Source organism: Budorcas taxicolor, chromosome 9 (assembly GCF_023091745.1).
Source record: "Budorcas taxicolor isolate Tak-1 chromosome 9, Takin1.1, whole genome shotgun sequence".
Lineage (NCBI taxonomy): Eukaryota > Metazoa > Chordata > Mammalia > Artiodactyla > Bovidae > Budorcas > Budorcas taxicolor.
The window spans coordinates 26,270,359-26,297,187 of NC_068918.1; the positions used below are offsets into that span (position 1 = coordinate 26,270,359).

At 38.1% G+C, this 26,829-nt stretch overlaps 1 protein-coding gene across 1 annotated transcript in view; it reads left to right on the forward strand.

Annotated features, from left to right (window-relative positions):
• Nucleotides 1-19,036, forward strand: part of FRK (fyn related Src family tyrosine kinase) — a 98,499-nt gene extending 79,463 nt beyond the window's left edge. Inside the window, exons 3-8 of the mRNA XM_052645829.1 lie at nucleotides 2,190-2,353; nucleotides 5,910-6,078; nucleotides 8,751-8,909; nucleotides 16,437-16,618; nucleotides 18,282-18,447; nucleotides 18,828-19,036. Coding sequence (XP_052501789.1) covers nucleotides 2,190-2,353; nucleotides 5,910-6,078; nucleotides 8,751-8,909; nucleotides 16,437-16,618; nucleotides 18,282-18,447; nucleotides 18,828-19,036 — 1,049 coding nt within the window. The remainder of the gene's footprint in view (nucleotides 1-2,189; nucleotides 2,354-5,909; nucleotides 6,079-8,750; nucleotides 8,910-16,436; nucleotides 16,619-18,281; nucleotides 18,448-18,827) is intronic.
• The last annotated feature ends 7,793 nt before the right edge of the window (nucleotides 19,037-26,829 follow it).

Consider the following 26,829-nt stretch of genomic DNA (forward strand, 5'->3'; position numbering starts at 1 on the left):
GGAGACTGGTTCTGAGGATTTAAATTGAGACCCGAAGAAGATCTGGCTTTTAGACAATTCATGGGAAAACCATTCAAGGGGTATTTAAGGTAAGGTGAGAATGACTTTTTCTTTTGGTAACGTGTAGTTTTCACAATTTGTAGTTTTCTGAAAGGACTACAAAAAGAAATGAGAATTCAGAAAGAGAAAGCAACAGTTATTAGAAATGTTGGAACATTAAGGTAGAAACGTTTGGAAATTTTGAAATTTTTTAAAGCCTGCTCTTTTATTTTAATGTTGAAGAAATGGAGGTTCAGTGACATTGCCGTGTTTTGGTCACATACTAGTTAGAAAATATTGGTTTTTACAGTTGAGAGTTTAAATTTTAAACTATAAATAGTTGGTAAACATTTACTTAGGTTTTCTCTATAATCAATAGCAATTGCCAAAGCCATATCAATCATTGGGATTTGCATCCCTTGTTGAGAAAATCACGAGTATTTTGACCCTTCAGTCATCTGTTGACTTTAGTCTCTGGCTTAGAAGTCGCTAGGCCTTTTGTGATGCATTAAAAGATAATTCTTAAGTTTAATTTCCATGTAGTCCATTTTAGTTTGGAGCCAGATATGGTCCATCTTGATTAAAAAATAATTTTTTAATTGGAAAAAATGGTGATGCTTCCTATCACTTCCAGTTAGAGACATATTGCTTTGCTAGACACTTCAGCTATAATTTATGTACTGTACTTTTTGATAAATGGCAACTGGAATTTTCAGGCCAATATTTATATAAATTGCAGGAATAATTTATAATGTAGCTACCTACTTCTAATATTTATTATTGCTTTGTGGAGAAATACATTGAGGCTAATATTGTTTACATCTCTCTTTTTTTTTTAGCTTTTTAATCCATATACAGAAATCTGCATAAGGGTAGTTTTATATCCTAATAAAACCCCTCTATTTGGTGATGATTATTTAAGGCAATTAACATTGCCTCAAGAGTTATAGTCAAAGGGAATGGTAACTTGACAGATCAGAGTACAAGAATGTGTTCTAGACACTTAAAAAATTATGATTTAAGAACTTTATGTTATTTTTGGAAGAGCTAAATGTTTGCCTGCCCTCTGCGTTTAATATAAAGAACTGAAAGTAAAATATTTTCATGTATGCAGATTATATGATTTTTTCAGTTTTATTGAGGTTTAATTGACAAAAAGATATTTAAGTGTACAACATGATGATTTGAAATACATATACATCATGAAAGGATTCCCTCTCCCTACATCGAGTTAATTAAAATGTTTGTCACCTCATATATTTCTCTTTCTTTTTGGTGAGAACATGTGACAATTACTCTCAGCAAATTTCACCTATGTAATATAGTGTTATCCCCTACCATGTTATATACCAGATGTTTAGACCTTATTCATCTTACAGCTGAAATTTTATTCCCTTTTATCAGTTCCTCTCTATTCCTATTCCTCCCATCCCACCCCAGGCAGCCATTTGTCTGTTTCTATAAGTTCATTTTTTAAAAATTCCACATATAAATGATGCTATACAGTGTTTGTCTTCCTGTGTCTTATTTTACTTAGCACAGTGGCCTCCAGTTTCATTCATTGTTGCAAATGACAGGATTTCCTTTTTTTTAATTTTTAAAGGCTAAATATTGTTTTTCTCTGTCTCTCCTTCCTTCCCTTCCTATGTCTATATCTATATATCTATACATAGATTTTGTTTCCTGAGAGCACTTCTATTTCAGTGTCCATGTAATATAATTTAATGGGAGAAAATTGTCCTTTGTCTCTGTACCAGAAAGAACTGTTTCTAAATATCTTTTGTGATTTTATCTTATGAACACTGTGATTTCTGAAACCATTTCCTTCTTTACATTGCTAGAATAATAATACAGTCACTTTTATAGCTTGTTTTAAACAAGTATACTAGGCCTCAAAGCATAGTTTTTTTTAGTGTTAACCGTACTCTTTTATTTTTATATTTCCTTTAAAATATGATTTTCCCATTCTTTTTTCCTTTTTATTCTGCTATATGCTTTTGTAAGCCTCCTGAAGCCTTTTCTGAAAGAAAAGTTGAGAAATAAATAGAATTTGTTAAAATTTTATTCCATGCATGGAACTATCATCATACAAAAAATAAAATCTCTTTTGCTTTGGCAAGTTTATTAAAAGGACTTATTCTGGGTTCCAGTTTTAGATGAAGGGGTTGTGAAACACTACAGAATCAGAAGACTGGATGAAGGGGGCTTTTTCCTCACCCGGAGAAGAACCTTTTCAACATTGAATGAATTCGTGAGTCACTACACCAAGACAAGTGATGGCCTGTGTGTCAAGCTGGGAAAACCATGCTTAAAGGTGAAATGCTTTCAAGCTGTGTTCCTTACTGTTGAAGTTACTTTTTTTCTTCAGATATTCGAGTTTTTTGTCATATATGCTAGCTCAGGAAAAAAAAAAAAGGTCATTGAATACCTAAGGCATGGATAGGCAAACGATGGCCTATGAGCCAATACTACCCCACACTTATTAATATTTTTATGAAAGTGTAAAGTGTTAGTTGCTCAGTCGTGCCTATCTCTTTCTGACCCCATGTACTGCGCCCACCAGGCTTCTTTGTCCATGGGATTTTTCCAGGCAAGGATACTGGAGTGGGTTGCCATTTTCTCCTCCAGGGGCTCTTCCCGACCCAGTGATCAAACCCTGATCTCCTTCTCTTCAGGCAGATTCTTTACTGACTGAGCTACCAGGGAAGCCCCAGTATTTTTATAAATAAATTTTATTGGAACGTAGACACACTCATTCATTTATAGTCTTTGTCTTTTTGCTATAATAGCAGAGTTTGGTAGTTGAAACAGAGACTATATGGCTCACTAAATCTAAAATATTTATGATCTCATCCTTTTCAGAAGAAGTTTGCCAAGTCCTGACCTTAAGCAATCACTGAACACAGAAAATATTCATTCTTTGCACTAAGACACTAATCTAATATCCCGATACTGGAGCATTTAATGATATGGCTGGAAGAGAAAAAAGTGCTGGAATAGAATTCTTACTTAGATGATCTGTATTCAGGAATATTAACATGAAATGACCAGGTTCATTATCCAGTTGTCTGCATATAATTGGTATCATTTAACTGTTTAACAGTTTATTTGGCCTGGTGTTTGGTGGAATGAGATAACATTTATAGAATTTTTATCTACCTCTGTCATTAAATTCCATCGTTTGCATGTTTTACCTAAATGTGTTTAAAGTTAGTGGTCAGTCACCTTAACTGTGCAAACCCGCAGCTCCTCATCAGAGTTTAGGGCTCATGTACCTACTCATGTACCTCCTCATCAGAGTTTAGGTCAATGGTATAGCCAGTCCTGTGGTTTATAACTGGATGACTGCTTAAAACTTCCTGATGATGCCTGATTAGATTTCTATAGACACGTAGAAGCAGAAGAATTCTGATCATTATGTAGGGAATTTGTTGAGTTAAATCCTGCCAACTGAATATGCAATTTTGGTATAAGTATATACATCTTAGGGTATCACCAGTGGCTCAGTGGTAAAGAATCCACCTGCCAATGCAGGAGACGTGGGTTCGATCCCTAGGTTGGGAAGATCCCCTGGAGGAGGAAAATGTAATCCACTCCAGTATTCTTGCCTAGAAAATCCCATGGACAGAGAATCCTGGTGGGCTGCAATCCATGGTATCGCGAAAAGTCAGACATGACTGAGCAACTGAGCATGCATGCATATACATCTTAGATGGTACAGAAATGACCTCACAAGAATAGCTAAGCTTATGATAAGAAATAGCTCACCTGATACCAAGACATGACTTAAAAATACCTAGTTTAACTCACAGTGTTGAATTCAGATAGGGAAAAGATTTACAAAACATAGGTGACCTTCTGTGCACTCAAGATGCCGATGACTTAGTGTAGGAAATAAGATAAATGTCTAATGACAGATGACAAGCTAGATTGTGAAGTATAGAGCAGAAGCCATGCCTGTTTTGTTTATACACTGAAGCCTAGTTGGTGCTTGAAAAATATTTATTTATTAAGTAAATGAATGAACAAATAAGTAAATAAAATTGAAAAAAGATGAAATTAATTATGAGAAATTTGATGATACATATGGTAGATGCTATGGGTCAGAGAGTTGGGGAAATAACTGTGGATGAGATGGAACTTCATTTGACCTTGACCCTTAATTTAGGTAGGATCCAGAGAGAATGCACACCAGATAAGTGGGAGGGGGACATTATAAGTGGGTTTGGGATGGGATCAATGGACAGCAAGGTGCCTGATGTAGCAGGATTTGGGAGGAGAGCAGCTGGATGAGGTAATAGCACAGATTCTACCACTATTGCTTTTCATTTTAAAGTAACTGGGTCAACCACTTGTAAAAGAATCAAACTAGATCACTTGCTAACACCATACACAAAAATAAACTCAAAATGGGTTAAAGATCTAAACGTAAGACCAGAAACTATAAAACTCCTACAGGAGAACATAGGCAAAACACTCTCCAACATAAATCACAGCAGGATCCTCTATGACCCACCTCCCAGAATATTGGAAATAAAAGCAAAAATAAATGGGACCTAATTAAACTTAAAAGCTTCTGCACAACAAAGGAAACTATAAGCAAGGTGAAAAAAGACAACCTTCAGAATGGGAGAAAATAATAGCAAATGAAGCAACTGGCAAACAACTAATCTCAAAAATATACAAGCAATTCCTGCAGCTCAATTCCAGAAAAATAAACGACCCAATCAAAAAATGGGCCAAAGAACTAAATAGACATTTCTCCAAAGAAGACATACAGATGGCTAACAAACACATGAAGAGATGCCCAACATCACTCATTATCAGAGAAATGCAAATCAAAACCACAATGAGGTACCATTTCACGCCAATCAGAATGGCTGCGATCTAAAAGTCTACAAGCAATAAATGCTGGAGAGGGTGTGGAGAAAAGGGAACCCTCTTACACTGTTGGTGGGAATGCAAACTAGAACAGCCACTATGGAGAACAGTGTGGAGATTCCTTAAAAAACTGGAAACAGAACTGCCTTATGACCCAGCGATCCCATTGCTGGGCTTACACACCAAGGAAACCAGAATTGAAAGAGACACGTGTACCCCAATGTTCATTGCAGCACTGTTTATAATAGCCAGGACAGGGAAGCAACCTAGATGTCCATCAGCAGATGAATGGATAAGAAACCTGTGGTACATATACACAATGGAATACTACTCAGCCATTAAAAAGAACACATGTGAATCCGTTCTAATGAGGTGGATGAAACTGGAACCTATTATCCAGAGTGAAGTAAGCCAGAAAGAAAAACACCAATATAGTATACTAATGCATATATATGGAATTTAGAAAGATGGTAACGATGACCCTGTATGTGAGACAGCAAAAGAGACACAGATGTATAGAACAGTCTTTTGGACTCTGTGGGAGAGGAAGAGGGTGGGATGATTTGGCAGAATGGCACTGAAACATATATAATATCATATATGAAATGAATCACCAGTCCAGGTTTGATGCAGGATACAGGATGCTTGGGGCTGGTGCACTGGGATGACCCAGAGGGATGGTACGAGGAGGGAGAAGGGAGGGGGGTTCAGGATGGGAAACACGTGTATATCTGTGGTGGATTCATGTTGATGTATGGCAAAACCAATACAATATTGTAAAGTAATTAACCTCCAATTAAAATAAATAAATTTATATTTAAAAAATAAATAAAAATACATTGATTAAGAAAAAAATAAAGTAATTGGGATAAAATTTACAATACTTTGTTTTTAAAAGTGATGTCTCTAAAAGTACTTAGATTATTTTCAACCAAAAAATGTTAAATATAACTTTTTCTTACCAGTATTCTAATTATTCTGTAAAACAGATAGAAGTCCCAGCTCCCTTTGATTTGTCATATAAAACTGTGGACCAGTGGGAGATTGACCGCAGCTCCATACAACTTTTGAAGCGATTAGGATCTGGTCAGTTTGGTGAAGTGTGGGAAGGCCTGTGGAACAATACCACTCCGGTAGCAGTAAAAACATTAAAACCAGGTATGAGAACCAGAATGGCATACATTGATTTTTATAACCTACTTGCCATTATAAATGTTCAAGAGGTCATGGAACAGCTGGTTTGGACACCAAGCAAATGTTTTGCTAGGTGACCACAGTACTCGATCCCAGTACCTGAGATTTTCATAATTACTGCAGATGTGTGGTTTTGAATCCTAATCCTGTTGAAAACTGAGACTAACCTTTGCTGTCCAATCTGATCATCTTTTTTTCCAAAAAAGAAATAGCTAGCTATCCATCCTAACATTGCTCTCTAAGGAAGGCCTTTCACAGGTCAAAAGAGAACCAAAAAATTAAATTTCTTATATTAAAAAAAAGCTCCACGATAGTTTTCTCTCCAACAGGAATAATTATTATTGATTTACAGTGTAATAGCAGCAAACAGCTTTGGTGATTGCTTAAATGTCCTCACTTCACTGGGGCCATTAATCAATCTTCTCAGCTATTATTGCTTAGCAGACTACCATGCAATAAAGACGAGCCTGAAATCAACTCTCACAGTAGCTTTGACAGGCAAAAATTAATATTTAATGTTGCATTACTAGCTGAGTTGAGATTGGGTCTCTCTTGCTGTGCAGCTGGTCAAGCTTCCCCTGCAGAGGCTCCTGATGTACTGTGGTTCCAGCTCTAGTGGCTGGTCTGATTTGGCAATGATTTAAGCTTCCTTGGTGGCTCAGACAGTAATGAATCTGCCTGCCATGCAGGAAACCTGGTTTTGATCACTGGGTTGGGAAGATCCCCTGGAGAAGGGAATGGCAACCCGCCCCAATATTCTTGCCTGGATAATTCCATGGATGGAGAAGCCTGGCAGGCTGTAGTCCATGGGGCCACAAAAAGTTAGACACAACTGAGCAACTAAAACATACACATACATAAGTGGCCCATATTCCGTGAATCTGATGACAACCCAAACATCAACATAAAAACGTACTGTAGATAAATTGTCTGAATGAAGATCATAATTGATGCTCTCACTGGAAACTTCATGAATCAGATTATTTGGGGGTGGAGGCATGATCCCACTATATATGTAATTGACCATAGGCCAAACTAATTATAACAACCCTAAATGGTCCCTTACTATGGCGTGGGTGCCTCTTTTATTCTTAGCTCCATTTTGCCACAGTCTTAAATTAAGTCTTTATTCAAGACTTTAATCCTATTTGATGATGTGGAGCGAACCAGTGGTAGAAACTGAAATGAGGGAGCTCAGTAAAAATTGATGGAGAAGAAAATAGGCCAATTCCCCATATTCTTCCTCTGTAAGTCCTTAGTCAGTGAAGAGATATTTATAGTCGATCTGTTTGGTTTTCCTAAGAATATGATTGCTAATAATAGTACAAATATGGTCAACACTCATTGAACACATATGTGCCAGACAATACTATTACCCTGGCATTGATTCTATGATGTCGGTAGAATTATTAGCCATGTTTTAGAGATGAAGAAACTGAAGTTCAGAGATGTTTGGTAATTTGTTCAAGATCACAAAGTGAGGTAGGGCTTGACTGAGCCTGGGTAGTGAACTTCTAGAGTCTTAAATGGCATACCAAAGGATAGATTGCCTCTGTGAAATAGCCTGCAAGTCACAAGTAACTCTTTCTAACCAAATATTAATGAACAAGTCAGAGTGCTAGCTTGGAGTGTCAAAGCTTATCCATGCTTGAGGTTCAAATATTAGCTGTGAAATCTTCAAATGAGAGAATAAGGAACAAAATGGATTCTCTGAGCATCAGTGAAAATGTTTGCACTATCTATAGGGAATACTGCGAGGTGAAATGACAGTATTCCTTCAATTACATCAGTGACCCTGAAACATCATATTATATAAGAAATAAAAGATTTTTAAATGACTAATGAAATGTAAACTTCAAGTAGCCTTCTTTCTCTTAAATTCTATGTGATTGTAACTACTTGGCACTTTGCATGGTGAGTCAGAGTTGAGCCAATATAAGTGCAATTTAACTTAGATGAGTCTTCAAAATAGGCTCCAATGTCTCTCTTATCAAGCTACTAAAACTCCAACTGTGGAGGTATTAATACATGAGAAAATGTGGAATGCCAGTTTCAAGTGGTGAAAAAAACATTAATTTGGGGGAGGGGCCCATGAATGTTTTTTGCTTGGCCTATACTATATGTCCCTATAGAATTAAAGACACAAACAGGGTAGAATGTCATTGCTTTCTAAAATGGTTATCCAGCTCTTCCCACAGTGGGCACCAAGGACAGGGCAATGATTAGTCTTTGGATCCTGGACAGAAAACCTTGCTGCAGTAATGAAGCATTCAGTGTCTTCCAGTGTTCATGTTAATAGAATGTCTTCTCTTTGTATTCCTAAGATGCCTGCCTTGTTTTATCCATTAGACTGTCAGTCTCTCCTTTTTCCTTTATTTTTCATATGGACCTGAAGCAAACTCTCTTCACCTACAGGTTGTAATACATAAGCTGCACAACCCTGATGCACCAACACACCAGTTATTAGGTTGCCCTGGTTGAACTGATTCTCTTCCTTGATAAATCTGAAGATTTGTGACACCAATGCTCTTACTTTACTGAGAGGCAGGAAGCAATCTCGGTGATTCCCACCAGGCTGCTCTGAGGACAGGAATGCCTCAATAACATAAAGTGATTTTCCCCTCTTCTTGTTTCAGGTTCAATGGATCCAAATGACTTCCTGAGGGAGGCACAGATAATGAAGAACCTAAGACATCCAAAGCTTATCCAGCTTTATGCTGTTTGCACTTTAGAAGATCCAATTTATATTATTACAGAGTTGATGAGACATGGAAGTCTGCAAGAATATCTCCAAAGTAAGCTGAAGACTTAATAAAAGGAAAAAAAAAAAAGGAATTTAGTTTAGCAAATCCTATAAATGTCAATTTAGCAAGCCTTCTATAACCCAAAGGATATTTACTATGGCATATCTGTGACAATGAATGTCTTAACATTGAATTGCTCAACTACTCTTTAATAGGCTGTATGCTGTGTACTCAAAGGGAGGAAAAATATTTATGTAGCGGAAGAACAAATTGTTCACCATAGACATCAGAGTACTTAAATGTAATGTGAAAAATCGAAGAATAGATGTTTTGCTTGATGCTTTGTTTCCTACAGTAAGTAACTGAACAATATCAGTCATGGGCCAGTATTTTCCATGGCCCAGAATTAGGAGACATAGAATACTTTGGGGGGAAGGGAGGGAAAGTTACCCTCATTTTTGTCTTTGCCAGTTTTTGACAACACTGTGCTTGTTGGTATTTAAAATACTTCCAACTGCTAGAAAACATTAGAATATTCAGGCTAAAAAGCAGACATATACCATTACCTGATTTGTACATCTGCTTCCTGTAGTCTGAGAAGACTTAAGGGCGCTGTAGAATTTTGATGTTTATTACAAATGAATAATTTAATAAACAACAATCTTATAAGCATTAAAGTGAGATGTTCAAAGAAATGGAGATCAAGCACCGAGAGGACAATTCATGCTTAAAGAAGAGGCGTTTTCTCTACTTTCTTGACATGCCAGAGTGGGGCTGATACAACGTACGAGGTAAAGGGAGGTGAGAATAACAGAACAAAGATATCAGAAAGACAGGAGAGTTTTCTTATTTCAGGGTGACTGCTGAAGCTGGTGATATTAAATTGCAAAACTAGATAAAAACAAAAAAATATACCTAGCTCCCTTGCATAAATATATCATATTCAACAGTATTGTGTTACCCACCATGGGGAGAATAACCTCAGCACTGACTCCTTTTGCCTTATCCCCAAGGACAAAAGTATAGGAGCCATCTCAGGTCATCTCCAACAAAAATGTTTTGTCAAATGATAAGCCTTCATGCTGTTAAATAGCAACATCAATTCTCAGTCCTCAAAACTAACAGCAGTGTTCAATTCAATGGATGCTCTCTCCTTCTGGAACCACTACCTTCATTTGGCTGCTGGGACACTTCATCCAGTGGCCTCTTCTCCTTTCTTTCTTTCCGGTTTTTCTCAGTTCATGTGATTTCCCTCATCTCCCCTACCTCTGGATATCTTGGGATTTTCCAAAACTCTTTTGCAACATCACTAGATTCCTTGCTATTCTCAACACTCTTATTGTTTAATAACATTTATGTGTTACCAATTGCCCAAATCATATCCCTCCATTACTTCAGAGTCGTATATCCAGCTGCCTTTGTAACTTCTCTATGTGAATGCTGTGTCAGTCTGGATGATGTGGGATAATATGGGTATAATGCAGTAATGAACTCCTGCAAATCCTAGAGGCTTGACACAAGTATTTATTCTTGCTCATGCTACATATGAAAAATAGACTGGCTAGTGTCTCAGGTCTGTTGATCACCTTGTCAGGAGCAGGAAATATGATTAATCTCATTCTTCTCTTAAAGTTTCTGACCAGGAGTGACAGAGGTAACTTCTGTGCCCTGTTCATTTGGTTAAATCAAGTCAAAGGGATAGGGGAGCACAACCTTCTAAAGTGCTTAAGAGCAAGAAAAAACAAAAGTTTATAAATAGCTCTCATTTCTACTATGTATGTCTATTGGATATCTCAAAATAACATGTCCAAAATGCAATCTCTGATATTATCCTCGGTAATCTGCCCCTCTTGAGGTTTTTCCTTCTCTGATGATGCCAACATACAGGCTTACTATCTCAGTCTTCTCTACTCTCACGTCCTATATCAGACCAACCAGCAAATCCCACTGGCTTGTTTTTGAAATACATCCAGGATTTTACCACTTCTCAACACCGCTACTCCAGTGCAAATCATCATCAACCCTCTCCTGGATTCTGCAGTAGCCTTCTAATTGATGTCCCTCTTTAGGTTCTTGACCCTTTACATTTCTTCTTAACACAGTAGCTGGGGTGCTAAGTCTCTTCAGTTGTGTCTGACTCTGTGTAACCCTAGGGACTGTAGACTGCCAGGTTCCTCTGTCCATGGGATTCCCCAGGCAAGAATACTGGAATGGGTTGCCATGCCCAAACCTGCATCTCCTAAGTCTCCTGCATTGCAGGTGGATTCTTTACTCACTGAGCCATCTGGGAAGCCCCTACTCATTTTGTAATGAGTGATTTATTTAGACAGCTTATTTTTAGTCTCTTCTAAAATACAACTCAGTCTTAGTGCTTGAACAATGTCAGGGGCACAGAAGGTGTGCACTAATTGTGTGTTGACTAACTGAATGAATAAATGATGAATAGATTAAGTTGGAGCTATTGTGAACCTAATTTGGGACTTGGGGTTACACTTGTTTTAAGACTCTTGATATTCAGCGTGAATGCCAGGTACACTCATGTTATGTTGCAGACTCCTTTTACATTGAGGATTTCTGTGGCTGTTGATGTGTTTCACTCAGGGTTGAGCACGAACTCTGTTGTCTTCTGTGTTGAGCCATCAGGGTCGAGTTGACAAAGGCCTTCATTTGCCCGGATTCCTGGTAGCCAGGGGGAGTAATGAAGGTGTGCTCATTACAGGCAATTCCTTCCCAATCAAGAGGGTTTCATTTCAACAAAGTGATCTTAAAATGAACCTGCCACTCTTAAACAGCCCATCATGATAAATATTATTAAGCTGAAAGGCTCTTGAGTAATGGAACGTAATGAAAATATTTCCTTGCTGCAGATGTAAATTGTCGCAGGTCTGTGAACCTTTATATCAGTTTTGACATATGGCTGTTGTATCAGAAGTGTGCTCTGAGGTTGTACACATTTCCCCGGCCACTGCACTCTTTCAGGGCAGGAAATGTATCACTCAGTTTCCTTCACTATTGTGCTTGTCAGTGAAAACCTTTTTATATCCACTGTAAAAGGATTAGATGTTGTATTTGGTAGTTGAAATAACACATTTTTCTGTAGAACCATCTTTGTAGTCCCTAAGCTTGGATGAATATATATATATATATATATTTGTAATAAACTTCTCCAAAATGGGAGAAGCCTGTCAAAAAACTTTAGCACTATGGGCTATGGGTAACTGATGCCTGGTATTTCTTATTGAAACTTAAAGAGGATAAATACCCGTATATTTTTAAGTTTAGTTGGGCTTGTTTGCTTTCCAATAAATACTTGTAGAGCATCTAGTATATGTCAGTATATTTTCTGTTCCTACAAATCAAGCTCCAGCATGTAGTTCATCATTCTCATGGATAGTCCACCTGTCGGATTGATGTAGACAGGAAAGTTTTCACTGAGCTACCCATAACTGCACAAAACTGTATAGCTATTTACTGTTTGTATGAATGGAAGTCTCTTCATAGCCCCTGACTTTTGGGTGCTCTGGAGTGTAAGGCGGATTTTAGGGAGGCAGTAGAGAATAAATTTATGAGTCATGAAATTTCAGTCTCCATCATATCCTGGATTTGAATCTCTGCAACTTATTACCAGACAACCCCGCTGGTCCAGTGGTTAAGAATCCACCTGCCAGTGCAGGGGACATGGGTTCAATCCCTGGTTGGGAGGATTCCACATGCAACTAGGGCCCTGCACCACGACTACGGAGTCTGTGCTCTGGAACCTGTGAGCCACAACTGCTGAGCCCAAGCACCCAAGGGCCTGAGCTCCCCACGTGAAGCCACCGCAGTGAGAAGCCTGCGCGCCACAGCTGGAGAGTAGCCACGGCTCATGGCAACCAGAGAGAGCCCACACGGCAAGGAGGACTCAGGGCAGCCAACAATAAATAAATAAGTAAAATGTTAAAACAATTAGTATCTGTTTCTCTGCGTGCCAGGAATCCCTATCAGACAGGGCAAACTACTTCCTGAGGTTGCTCTGAGTATTAGATGAGGTGACTTACTGGAAATCAACCATATGGGATGGTGGTAGGAGAGGAGCATATATTTTTATTTTTTTTCTTTAAAGAAAACTATATAGCACTTACTCTGTGCCAGGAATGTTTCTAAGTCATACACAAGTATCAGTTTAGTTCATTCTTCTAACAACCTCATGGATTCTTATCATTGTCATCCCCACTTAGCAGTTGAAGAAACTGAGGTAAGGAGAGGCTAAGTATAGAAACTTATTCAAGATGGTTGTGCGAGAATTCAAACCCAGGAAATCTGGCTCCATAATCCATTAAAAAAATAATTTTATTTATTTATTTACTTATGGCAGTGCCGGGTCTTCATTGCTCCCAGGCTTTTCTCTAGTTGTGGCCAGTGGCTTCTCACTACTTGCTGATCACGACTTCTCATTGCGGCGGCTTCTCTTGTTGCGGAGCAAGGCTCTAGGGAATGCAGGTTTCAGCAGTGACTTCCCAGGGCTCCAGAGCACAGCCTCAGTTATTGTGGAGCGCAAGATTCGTTGCTCCGCAGCATGTGGAATCTTCCCGGATCAGGGATCAAGTACGTGTCTCCTGCATTGGCAGGTGGATTCTTTACCACTGAATCACTAGGGAAGCCCCATGGTCCACGTTTTTAATTGTACACGTAGCACTGATATTATTTTCCCAATATCAACCTTTTATCTATTGCTGCATGACAAATTACTCCAAAACTTGGTAGCTTAAAGCAGCAAACATTTATTTCCTCACAGCTTTTGCAATCAGAAATCCAGGTACAGATGAGCCAGGTCTCCTGGGTCAGGGTTTCTCACAAGGCTGCAGTCTTCCTATTTGCTCGTAAACAGGTTGTTTTATTGTTTTCTCTTTCTGATAGTTCATTATTAATGTATAGAAATGTAACAGATTTCTGTATATTAATTTTGTATCCTAAAATTTTACTGAATTTATTTATTAGCTCTAGGCGTATTTTTGATGGGGTCTTTAAGATTTTCTGTTACAGTGTCATGCCATCTGCCAATAGTTGAAGTTTCACTGCTTCTCTTTCAGTTTCTTTCTTTCTCTTGTTGATTGCTCTGGCTTGGACTTCCAATACTGTGTTAAATAGCAGTGGTGAGAGTGGGCATACTTACCTTATTCTGGACCTTAGAGGAAAAACTTTCTGCTTTTCACTATTGAGTATGATGTTAGCTGTAACTTTGTCATAAGTGACCTTTATTACTGAGATCCTATTTAAATACACTGCTTATATTAAACACACACACACACAGTGCTTAGGTCTTTCTCATTTGAAAACTTTCCTTGACTCTATTTAATTTCATTTTCTTAATTATAAAAGATGTAGAAAGGAACATGTATGATTTATGCCCTTTCTACATATATATTTATCATGTAATTGTAAAGTGAGCAAATTAACAACTATGCAGCCAATAGGCAAATCAAGAATAAGATACTCAGCATTCCAGAAATTGCTCTAGTACCTTATCAATGACAATCCCTCACTATCATGAACTTCATGATAATGGCTCTCTCTTCCTTGACTTCATTTTTCTGTGCTAGCGTTTTGTTATTTTCCCTTTTTGATTAGGTTTTTGGAAACTGATTTCTCCTCTTGCTAGCTCCATGTCCTCAATTCCCATTCAGCCCTTCACCCTTTATATCCCATCTCCAGTGAGGATTTTCTTCCTGTCTCCAGTGTCTCCAATGACTTCTTAATTGCTATATTTAAGAAATGCTTTTTAGTTCTTATCTTGCTGGATTTATTTGACACTGGTGGTGACTTTTTCTTCTCAAACTTTTGACTGTTAGGATGTTCTCTTCTCTTCTGGGTCTTCTCTTGTTCTGTAGGCTGATTCCTCTCAGTTTTCTTGCAGGTTTATTTTTCTATGCCCACTGTAAATGTTGGCATTTCTCATGATTCTATCACCTTACAGCAATCTCAGCAACTTTTAATGTTTAACTTCCACCCATAAACAATGACCCTTGAATCCATATCTCTAGCTGCATGCTTTCCTTTGAGCTTCCGAACCATATGCTTGTCTTCTTTTAGACATTTTGACTCGGGTAATCCACGTGCATCTCTAGTTTCACAAATCTTAAACTATTTAATTCTGATTAGGCAGCAGCAATGATAGATAATAAGAACAGGTAGACTTTACCGTGTTCTTCCTATGTCAAGTACTATTTTAAGTGCTTTATGTGTATTAATTCATTTTAATTCTCTTTTAACAACTAATCCCATGAGGTAAGGGCTTCCCTGGCAGCTCAGATGGTAAAGAATCCACCTGCAATCTGGAAGATCTGGGTTTGATCCCTGGGTTGGGAAGATCCCCTGGAGCAGGGCATGGCAACCCACTCCAGTATTCTTGCCTGGAGAATCCCATGGACAGAGGAGCCTGGTGAGCTACAGTCCATGGGGTCACAAAGAGTCGGACGTGACTGAGCAACTAAGCACACCATGAGGTAATGGTAATTATTGCTGTATATATGGGGGAAATTGAGGCACAGGAGTATTAAGCAGCTTGCCCAAAGTCAGGAAGAAATCTAAGGTGGAGCCTTGATTCAAAGCTGGCACTCTAGCTTCAAACCAGGGTTCCCATCTCTTGTACTGTAATTACCTCTCAAATCAGGAGTTGTGTGTAAGACTCTTGACCATAAATTCAATGCATTTTTGGTAATGTTTGGCTTATTCAGACAAGAATAATGATAGTTTGGATTTATGTGAGACAATTTCAATTCTCCAAAAATTTGAAGATATCTATTAACAGTATAGCATCTCAATTATCCAGGGATGGCTGACACTGTTTCACGAAGTCAATAGAACACTAATCTCTCTATAATTATCAGACTGACTCTACTACATAAATTTCCTATACTTCATTATACAGAATCAGCAGTAGGAGAAACTATGTCTATGAAAGGTATACCATGCCTAGAGAGTTGAGAAACCTATTCCAAGAATAACAGACTAAGAAAGAAACTTTAACACATGCATCAAACTTGATGGAGTACAAATATAATATACACAGTTTATAACTACACATATAGAGCCTTCATTTTTTTGTGAGCTAGTTTTTAAGAACAATATGATGGAAGAATGAGAACTTTTCATTGGCTCAACCATGCATATTAGCATTATTTTTAGGTTGAAAGACTAAAGCAAACTATACAATGAAAGAAATCCAGAGGCAACCAAATAACAATTTCCAGGAAGAGATGAGTCAGTAACATGTGGTATTCAAAATGGCAATAGCTGGACTCTTTCAGATATTTATAGCTGTGTTTGGATCATGTGGTACTTTTGCTCCTTTCTCTCAGTAATGTTCATTTAGGGAAGGGAGCAACTCAGCTTTGAAATGTGTTTGAACTCTGAAAATTGCAGCCTCACTAACCCTTCACAGGAAATGGAATGGCTTGTACTGATTATATTTATTTTCTCAACAGATCAGTGCTATGGCACTTAATCCCACTGAGAGCTCACTCATCAGAATTCTTAGAATTTGCTTCAATACTTCAAATGGTCTCCAAATTGAATCTCTTATTTTCTCTTTTTGCCTAGATGATGCTGGATCAAAAGTCCATCTGACGCAGCAGGTAGACATGGCAGCCCAGGTTGCCTCTGGAATGGCCTATTTGGAATCCCAGAACTATATCCATAGAGATCTGGCTGCCAGAAATGTCCTTGTTGGGGAACATAATATCTACAAAGTGGCAGATTTTGGACTTGCAAGAGTTTTTAAGGTGGATTTGGCTTTGTTTTAATTAGTTGGTAATGAGTCAAAAGGCTCCCAGGCCAGTAGACTAGTAGTATTCCTGCTGTTTTTTCCCCACAATATTTCTGAGAGTCCTGTGCTCCATAGATCATGTCGGGATACCAAGGCCCTACAGACAAAACTAGCTTCTATTTCTGTTTCTTCACCAATTTCAAAGAAACAGAGAAAATAATGACCAACCATATGGGAAAGTATGTAAGTAAGTTTGTGGTTGCATTAATGATCAGTTTTTCATATCAGTCTCTGGTGACTCAGCGGTTAAGACTCTGCCTGCAATGCAGGAGACGTGGGCTCAATCCCTGGGTCGAGAAGATCCTCTGGAGAAGGAAATGGCAAGCCACTTCACTGTTCTTGCCTGGAAAATCCCGTGGACAGAGGAGCCTGGTGGGCTATAATCCATGGGATCTCAGAGGAGCTGGACGTAACTTTAGCGACTAAACAATGATAGCCTCTGTCTTCCTTTGTTTATTTATAAGCAGCACACTTTGTATAGTTATTATATGTATTATTGTTCACTTTGTGCCAGACTAATACGCATGCTGCCAGAATTCTACAGCAATCATTGGTTTTTAAAACACTGCCTTCCCCTACCTCCCTCAATTTTGTGACATCAGGCCAGAAGACACTGATACGGAAAGTGTAGTATTAGCTGTTTTTCTCTGAATTTAAATGTTTATTTCTGTATTATATCCTAAAATATGAGTGTGGAGCATGGAACACAAGTATATGATTCTCTTTTGATCTTTATGAAGTTGTCTTTCCTCTTGTAAATTAATTAAATCCCCAGGGAGTTGATATAGCAATTTAAATCATTTGGATCCTACTTTTCAGTATTAGAAAATGGTTACATGGTAATTCTCAAAGTCAGTGGCTCTTCAATACCAGCAGTAAATAAAAAACAAACAAACAAGCTTTGTTTTCACTTTTCTTAGTTTGTTAAAGACCAGGTATAAAACCAGTGTCACAGACGAATTTCCCATATGTGATATAATGCTCCTTCCAGTACTACTTTTAGCACATAGTAGGATCTCAAAGGGCTTCCCCAGTGGTTCAGCAGTAAAGAATCCACCTGCAGTGCAGGGGCCATAGGCGTCTTGGTTTCCGTTGCTGGGTTGGGAAGATCCCCTGGAGGAGGGCATGGCAACGCACTCCAGTGTTATTTCCTGGAGAATCCCGTGGACAGAGGAGCCTGGTGGGCCTCAGTCCAGGGAACTGCAAGTCAGGCATGACTGAAGCAACTTAGCACTCACGTACAGGCTCTCTTCCTTGGTGGCTCAGATGGTAAAGAATCTGACTGCAATGCAAGAGATGCAGATTTGATCCCTGGGTCAGGAAGACCTCCTGGATAAAGGAATGGCTACCCACTCCAGTATTCCTGCCTGGAGAATTTCATGGGCAGAGGAGACAGGGCACTGCGAAGAGTCAGATGGGACTGAGTTACTAACACTTTCACTTCAGGCCCTCAAATAATGTTTCATTAATGACTAATTTGCTGCTGTACTTATCACCTGAACTAAACTCATTTTGAATCTTTTCCCTCTATATTTTAATGAGAAGTAGATTACAGATGAATGAGGGTGGCCAAAAAAAATGCCACTTTAACTTGGCTTGATTCCTTAATGCATTAACAGGTAGAGAATGAAGACATCTATGAATCTAAACACGAAATAAAGCTGCCAGTGAAGTGGACTGCGCCTGAAGCCATTCGTACTAATAAATTCAGCATTAAGTCTGATGTGTGGTCGTTTGGAATCCTTCTTTATGAAATCATTACTTATGGCAAAATGCCTTATAGTGGTGAGTAATTCTAAAGTGGGCCTTTCTGCTGTAGGTCACTTACTTAGGTGTGACTTTAACTGCTTTGCCCAGACTTAGAGGGCAGAGTTATGAGGCTGACCACACCATGCACCTGTGGGAGCATAATAGATAAAATTTGATGACAATGATTTGCATTAATGAGGTGCTTTATTGCCTCCTTATCCTTTGCTCTTGAATTGCAGTCTTATAGATAGTACTTGCTGCAGGATTTAGTCTTGACAGCCTGGGAAGAGAATGGGGGACTTCACAGTTTCTCTGAGGAAGTCAATTTGCTTTGTCCTCTAGGGTATCAGTATCTATGGATTTAAGACTCTGATTTTCAATTTGTTTTTTTGTTGGTTCCATTGTATATGTTTTAGGTATGACGGGTGCTCAGGTAATCCAGATGTTGGGTCAGAACTATAGACTCCCTCAACCATTTAACTGTCCATTGCAATTCTACAATATCATGTTGGAGTGCTGGAATGCAGAGCCTAAAGACCGGCCGACATTTGAGACACTGCACTGGAAATTTGAGGATTATTTTGTAACAGATTCTTCATATTCGGATACAAATAACTTTCTATGATGAACACTGAAGAGGAAGAACAAATAGCGAAGCAGCAATAAAACCCAATAATCAGTTCAGCAATACAATCATTAACCAACTGTAAAAATGAATTTCTCTTCACATATTCAAGTGATAAGGTAAATTTGGCCATATGATATAAAAAAGATTAAATGTGCATTTTACCAACTGGGCAATACTGAAGGACAGTCTAAGATGAAATATCATCTCCCCACTGCCTGGCCAAATCAAACATACTAAACAGAGTTATTTTTCTTTTTAAAAGAGACTTACATTTCTATTTATTGTTTGAAATGCCGATCAAGAGGATCAACAGATGATAGACAGTTTTTACTCAGTGACTGTTGTAGCATTTTCCTGTTTACTGATTAAAGTGGTTATTCATTATTCCTTGGATTGCTGAATCCCATCAGACTGTTATTATGAAGGAATTTGATTGCTTTGCTGCACAGCAGGACCTGTGCTTTGAGATTTTTTTTTCTCATTTAAAATATCCTGTAACTACAATGATGGCAAAGCCATGTTAAATGACTTGATTGTACTTGGAGTAATTGCACATATTTTTTTCTATGCATAAAAAAATGAAGCAGCTGTTGAGAAAAAGAATTAAAATCTCCCTCATTTTGTAGAAGGAGATGATGGAATTTTTCTATACCTCGATGTGTGTCATCTGAGATTCATCTACATTAGTTTTAGTCTCTTAATGCTAAGAATCAGATTGCAAAGCTGATGACTTATTATCTATGGAAATATGCAAGAAACATCTAATAGCCTGCAAGATCTGAGAAATAAGTATCAAAATAGTTTAGCAAAATGAGAGGAGATCAGTAGGATTGCTTTATGACCTAGGATTTCTGAATAATTAAAAAGAAATGTACCTTTGGCATATAGGCCAGATTTTCAAACTGACTACAAAACAGGTCAAATTCTGCTTCAGATCTAGAGAGTAAGAATCAGGAATAATAAGGTCTCATAACCTTGGTTTCAAAACTATTTTTTGTCTGGTTAGGCCAAAAGGGTTTTTTACTCATCTTAAGTTTTAATTAACCTTTGCAAGAATCTTATTGCTTTTAAGCAGTTGGTTTATCAAGTTTTGTGCCTCATTAGATAAGTATAGAGAGTCCTCAAAGAAAGTTTCAAAATCAAAATATATATGAAAAGATCTTCTAATGTAAAGCAATATGAATGAATCAATTCATAAGAAAAATTTTGAGTACATTGAGAATATTTTGAGTATATTCTCTCTTCTTTCTTTAAAGGGAAGGAAGAGCATTTCTAAGCAGTTATGGAAGCCCCAACACAAAATAGATTAAGCACTAAGTAAATCTGTAACTTTCTAATTGGAAGACAGAAGTTGTTAAAAAGGAGATAACAGGCCCCAGATAGGGAGTCACTTGTGCTAAGCCCCATCTCAGCAAAACTAGACTTAACACTTAACCTAATTGCAGTTTCAGCCTCTCCCAAGAATGTAGCCTTTAACCAACCAGTCAACCTGGAATCACTGGGCCAGCACGAGGGAAGTAATCTTCCTGATAGACCCCTTCTATCCCACTTAGGAGGACAACCTTGTCCAAAACAATGCATTCTTGGCTAATAACTTCCTTTCCCCACCTCCGTTTCTGTTTCTAAAAGTCCTTCTTTTTCTATGGCATGGCCTACTTGTTTTCTATTTGTTAAATGAAATGCGGTCTTGATTCAAGAATCACTGAATAAAGCCAATTTGATCTTTAACTTTACTCAGTTGCATTTTTGTTATTTAACAAAGGAGACAGGGTTTCATGAACAATACCATTAGCAATTCAGTGATGCTTTTGTTGTCCAGCTCTTTTGAGGCCCCGTGGACTGTAGCCTACCAATCTCCTCTGTCTATGGGATTTCCCAGGCAAGAACACTGGAGTGGGTTGCCATTTCCTTCTCTGGGGCATCTTCCTGACCCAGAGATCCAACCTGCATCTCCTGCACTGGCAGGTGGATTCTTTACCAGTGGCCACCTGGGAATCCCATCAATGGTGTTAACAAAGATTGAAGTCTTTCCCAACCTTCCCTCTGCCATCAGCATTGTTCTCATTCCTATGATCACAGATGGCCATCAGAGCCAACTGGGGTTCCCTTTTCTCCATCCAGCAAGGAAAATGGGAAGTCTCTGTCTTTGCATTTTCAGCTTGTATAAAGATCATTCTTTTTCTTTTCAGGCAAGCTGGGGTCATATGCCCAGCCCTAGACCAATAAGAGACTGTTTTGTGCTGACTTAGAATAAGTTCTAGGCTTCCCTGGTCATTCAGATGGCAAAGAATCCACCTTCAATGCAGGAGATCTGGGTTCAATCCCTGGGCTAGGAAGATCCCCTGGTGAAGGAAATGGCTATCGACTCCAGTATTCTTGCCTGGAGAATTTCATGGACAGAGGAGTCTGGCAGGCTAAAGTCCATGGGGTCACAAAGAGTCAGACACAACTGAGCGACTAACACTTTTGGTTTTTTTTTTTTCAGAATATGTTCTGCCACTGAAGCTGGGAATATGGGTACCTTTTCTGGAGACAGGCTGGGAGGTTGGCTTATCTGAATAAAATTAGAGAAGCCTGGGTAGGCGTCCATTAAGGAGAAAGTCCCCTGGAATGAAGTAGCTATGCAATATACATATTATAGTGTGTGTGTATATACACTTAAACTTTTTGAAACTAAAATGGTCCAGGTGGAGCTAACAATTATAGAGTCATTTGGTTCCTGTGTGTGTGTGTGTGTGTGTGTGTGTGTGTGTGTGTGTGTGTGTTAGTTGCTCAGTGGTGTCTGACTCTTTGCGATCCCATGGACTGTAGCCTGCCAGGCTCCTCTGTCCATAGAATTTTCCAGGCAAGAATACTGGAGTGAGTTTCCATGCCCTTCTTCAGGGGACTTTCCCAATGCAGGGGTTGAGCCCTGATCTCCCATGTTGCAGGCAGATTCTTTACGGTTTGAGCCACAAGGATTATTGAATAGCAAATATTTGTAAGGGAAGGTCAACACTAATCTTTCTAATTATTTGACTATGTATAAGGCAACTTCAATTACTTAAAGTCAAAGAGTCTAACGCAAAGAGAAATTAAAAGAAAATAGCTCATTTTCTTTGAGCTTATTTCTAGGAGTTCAATCCTGATTGAACATATACAGAAATGAATTAAAATATTCCCATTTCACTGTGAAAATTCAACTACTATATCATTTTCTTTTTGTAGTAGCTAATAACAATAAATTTTTTAGTAAGGTCTGATTTTGAAATGTAAAAAGAAGGTTATCCTTTCTTGTCTTTATACTCCCTGAAACCCTTTTGACTTAACACGTTTGATTCTTGGAGACATTTATGATTATTCTTGTTTTTACCTGATGGATCATAGAGAAAAATAATAGATTCAGTTATGAGAAGCAGGAATAGGTTTTTAAACTGATATAAATTTCCTTCCCTGTATAGAATAAAAGGATCAGGAACAGATAAGTTGAATTCTCCTACAATGAGCCAGCTCTTGTTAAATTTACCTCCCATAAATTGAAGCAAAGCATTTTCTATGTAATGTTTTATTTATGTAATTCAGTTATTTGGAGGTGGTGGTGAGGGATGTGAGTACATAATTTCATGTGGTATTTAAAATCTCTGTTGACAAAAATCTAAGGATTTTTAAAATAGAAAAAACCCTCAAAATTCCAATAAGCCTCTCTTAAGAAGGTTATGAAGGAAATAGCTTTATGTTGTCTAAGGTCAAAAAAGCATAAATCTAAGTGACCAGAAATCTGCAAACTGGGCTGCGCAATGGGTCATCTTAAAGGACACCAAAGCACAAGCCATGGGGAGATATCAGGCCGGGCACATCAGCTCGCATGCTTTGCTCACAGTGTGCGTCTGCGTGGTGGCTGCACGGGTGACTGAACGGGGTAGGGGCCCAAGCTCTTTCCATTCTCTGGTGGCCCAGTGGGAACCACTGCCCTTGGAAGGATGCCGACTGTCACCCAGCTGGTGCTTCCTGTGGGAAGCAAGGCTCAGCTGGTGATCTGTGGCCTTGCCAAGCATATGCCCAATCTGCAATCCTGTTTTTCATGGTGAACTCGAGCATGTGGTTTCTGGTCCAAATGGCCTGGTTGGTAATGTGTTTTTTTGTGACTTTTCAGGACTCGTCACAAAGATATGTGAACTACAATGGTGATAATTTGGATACTTATTCAGATTGTGTGAAAGGCCACTTAAAAAAAAAAAAGTAAATGAGGCTTTTATACATGGGGAGTGGAATTGCCAGTGAATTCATCTGGAAATATTCAGTTTTTGTATTTCCTGGCATCATTACAGAGTTTTGGTCTACAGTCTTCAACATAATCCCCAAATTCCATGGAATAGGCTAAAAAAAAGATGGGAGGTTTGATGGAGAATACTTAGAAATCTTTTAAATCCATGACCCCATAAATATTTTAATTTTCACTGTATCATTCTTTTACTGCCTACATTGCCCTATTAAACGCCTTCAGATTTGCTTTTTTTATATTAAGGAACTGATGGTAAAACTCTTAAATTATTTATGACATTTAGAAATGAGCTGGACAATAAAAATAATGTACAGATTTTGAATCTCAGAACTTTAACTAGTTTAGCTTCAGTCTGCACTCAGGTGATACTATTTATATAGGAGTTATAAGATTAAGTCATAAGGAGAGAGACACCCAATTATTTCCTTTTACTTTTCTTGCTGGGTAGTTAATCTATTAGTCATCTAAAGCAACAGACTTCAGTGTAACATCTTTTTCATTCTCATAGAAAATAGTCAACTCTTTCAGAAAAGGGTAGCAAATCTTGAACATGCCTTAACCATCTAGTTATATGTATTGCTATGCAGGAGATTCAAATCAAATAACATAAAAATGGGTGAAGTGGTTAAAAACAACTAAAATCACTTGGTTGGGAAGGATCTAAACATTGTCTAGTAATAATTTATTGAAATTTTAGAATAGAAGCTTTAATTGTACTAATTATAAAGGAAAAAGTTGGTTGATATTAGCCAAATTGGATTTAATTTTTATGGTGCACACAATTTCAGAATAAAATATATCTTAGCTTTCAATCGTTTTTCAAAATCTACATTTAATTATAGATTCAGAAAGTGGGAAGCAAAGCAGATTAGCCAGGTTAGTATATTTTAAAGGTATTTCAGTGAGATTTTTTTCTCTAAAAATTGTGTATTTCTATAGGGTACCCTTTAATTATATTTATGTTGTACAATTACATGTGAATATATTACACATCTCTGTAACTTATCTGTGTAACAAAAGGTTAAAAAAGACCTCTTTAAACTGTACCAACTTGTTAGAAAGCTATTACTTGTTGTTCAGTCGCTCAGTGGTGTCTGATTCTTTGCAACCCCATGGACTGCAGCACACCCGGTTTCCCTGTCCTTCACCATCTCCCAGAGCTTGCTCAAACTCCTGTCCACTGAGTGAGTGATGCCGTCCAACCATCTCATCCTCTGTCATCCCCTTCTCCTCTTGCCTTCTATCTTTCCCAACATCAGGATCTTTTCCAATGAATTGGCTCTTCGAATCAGGTGGCCAAAATATTGGAGCTTTAGTCCTTCCAATGAATATTCAGGACTGATTTCCTTTAGGATTAACTGGTTTTATCTCCTTGCTGTCTAATGGACTCTCAAGAGTCTTTTGCAACACCACAGTTCCAAAGCATCAATTCTTCAGTGCTCAGCCTTCTTTATGGTCCAACTCTCACATCCATACATGACTACTGGAAAAACCATAGCTTTGACTAGATGGACTTTTGTTGGCAAAGTAATGTCTCTGCTTTTTAATATGTTGTCTTAATATGTTTGTCATAGCTTTCTTCCAAGGAGCAAGTATCTTTTAATTTCATGGCTGCAGTAACCATCTGCAGTGATTTTGGAGCCCAATAAAATAAAGTCTCTCACTGTTTCTATTGTTTCCCCATCTATTTGCCATGAAGTGATGGGACCAGATGCCCAGTTTTCTGAATGTTGTTTTAAGCCAGCTTTTTCAATCTCCTTTCACATTTATCAAGAGGTTCTTTAGTCCTCTTTGCTTTCTGCCATAAGGATGGTGTCATCTGTATATCTGAGGTTATCGATATTTCTCCCGGCAATGTTGATTCCAGCTTGTGATTCATCCAGTCTGGCATTTCACATGATGTTCTCTGCATATAAATTAAGTAACCAGGGTGACAATATACAGCCTTGACACACTCCTTTCCCAATTTTTAATGAATCCTTTGTTCCATGTTCAGTTCTAACTGTTGCTTCTTGACTTGTATAATGGATTCTCAGGAGGCAGGTAAGGCGGTCTGATATTCCCATCTTTTTAAGAATTTTCCACAGTTCATTGTGATCCACACAGTCAAAGGCTTTAGTGTAGTCAATGAAGCAGAAGTAGATGTTTCTCTGGAATTCTCTATTTTTTTCTATGACCCCATGGACGTTGGCAATTTGGTCTCTGGTTATTCTGTCTTTTCTAAATACAGCTTAAACATCTGGAAGTTCTCTGTTCATGTACTATTAAAATCTAGCTTGGAGGATTTTGAGCACTACCTTGTTAGCATGCTAAATGAATGCAATTGTGCAGGAGTTTGAACATTTTTTGGTATTGCCCTTGTTTGAGATTGGATTGAAAACTGACCTTTTCTAGTCCTTTGGCTGGAGTTTTCCGAATTTGCTGGCATATTGAGTACAGCACTTTAACAGTCATCTTTTATGATTTGAAATAGTTCAGCTGGAAATCTATAACCTCCACTAGCTTTGTTTGTAGTGATGCTTCCTAAGGCCCATTTGACTTCACACTCCAGGATGTCTGGTTCTAGGTGAATGATCACACCATCATGGTTATATGGGTCATTAAGATCTTTTTTGTATAGCTCTTCTGTGCATTCTTGCCACCTCTTCTTAATATCTTCTGCTTCTGTTAGGTCCATACCATTTCTATGGTTTATTGTGCCTATCTTTGCATGAAATGTTCCCTTGGTATCTCTAATTTTCTTGAAGAGATCTCTAGTCTTTCCCATTCTATTTTTTCCCTCTATTTCTTTGCATTGTTCACTTAGGAAGGCTATCTTATCTCTCCTTGCTAGTCTTTGGAATTCTGCATTCAGATGCATACCTGTGCAAGTATTAAATTAAAAAAATTAATTGTGTTCCTTAAAATACTAAAGCAAAGTCTTTTCTTAAAAGTATATTTTACCCTAAGTGTTCTGTCTTCATTCTCATTGGATTTGTTTATTATGCTAGTTATTTCAAATTAATTATTTTAACTTAACTTTTAAAGTTGATTTTGCTGTTTCAGAGTTCAAGTTTGTTGCAAATTCACTAATGTATTTCATAGCAAGTAAAATGTTTCCTCAGTTGATTATATTAAAATAATTTACATTTGTATGATGGATAAAGTACATCTGTGAACCTTATGCCACGTATTTATAGCAGGCTAACTGCTTTATGTCACCTTTCTCAGAAACCCAAGCAAATGGAAAAACTACCAGATCTTATGTTGTTTGTAGCTGTGACAGTGGGAATGACAATGTTGGTGGGTCTCATGTTGAGCTTTAAGCCAACTTTTTCACTCTCCTCTTTCACTTTCATCAAAAGGCTTTTTAGCTCCTCTTCACTTTCTGCCATAAGGGTGGTGTCATCTGCACATCTGAGGTTATTGATATTTCTCCCGGCAATCTTGATTCCAGCTTGTGATTCTTCTAGCCCAGTGTTTCTCATGATGTACTCTGCACTCAAGTTAAATAAGCAGGGTGACAATATACAGCCTTGACGTACTCCTT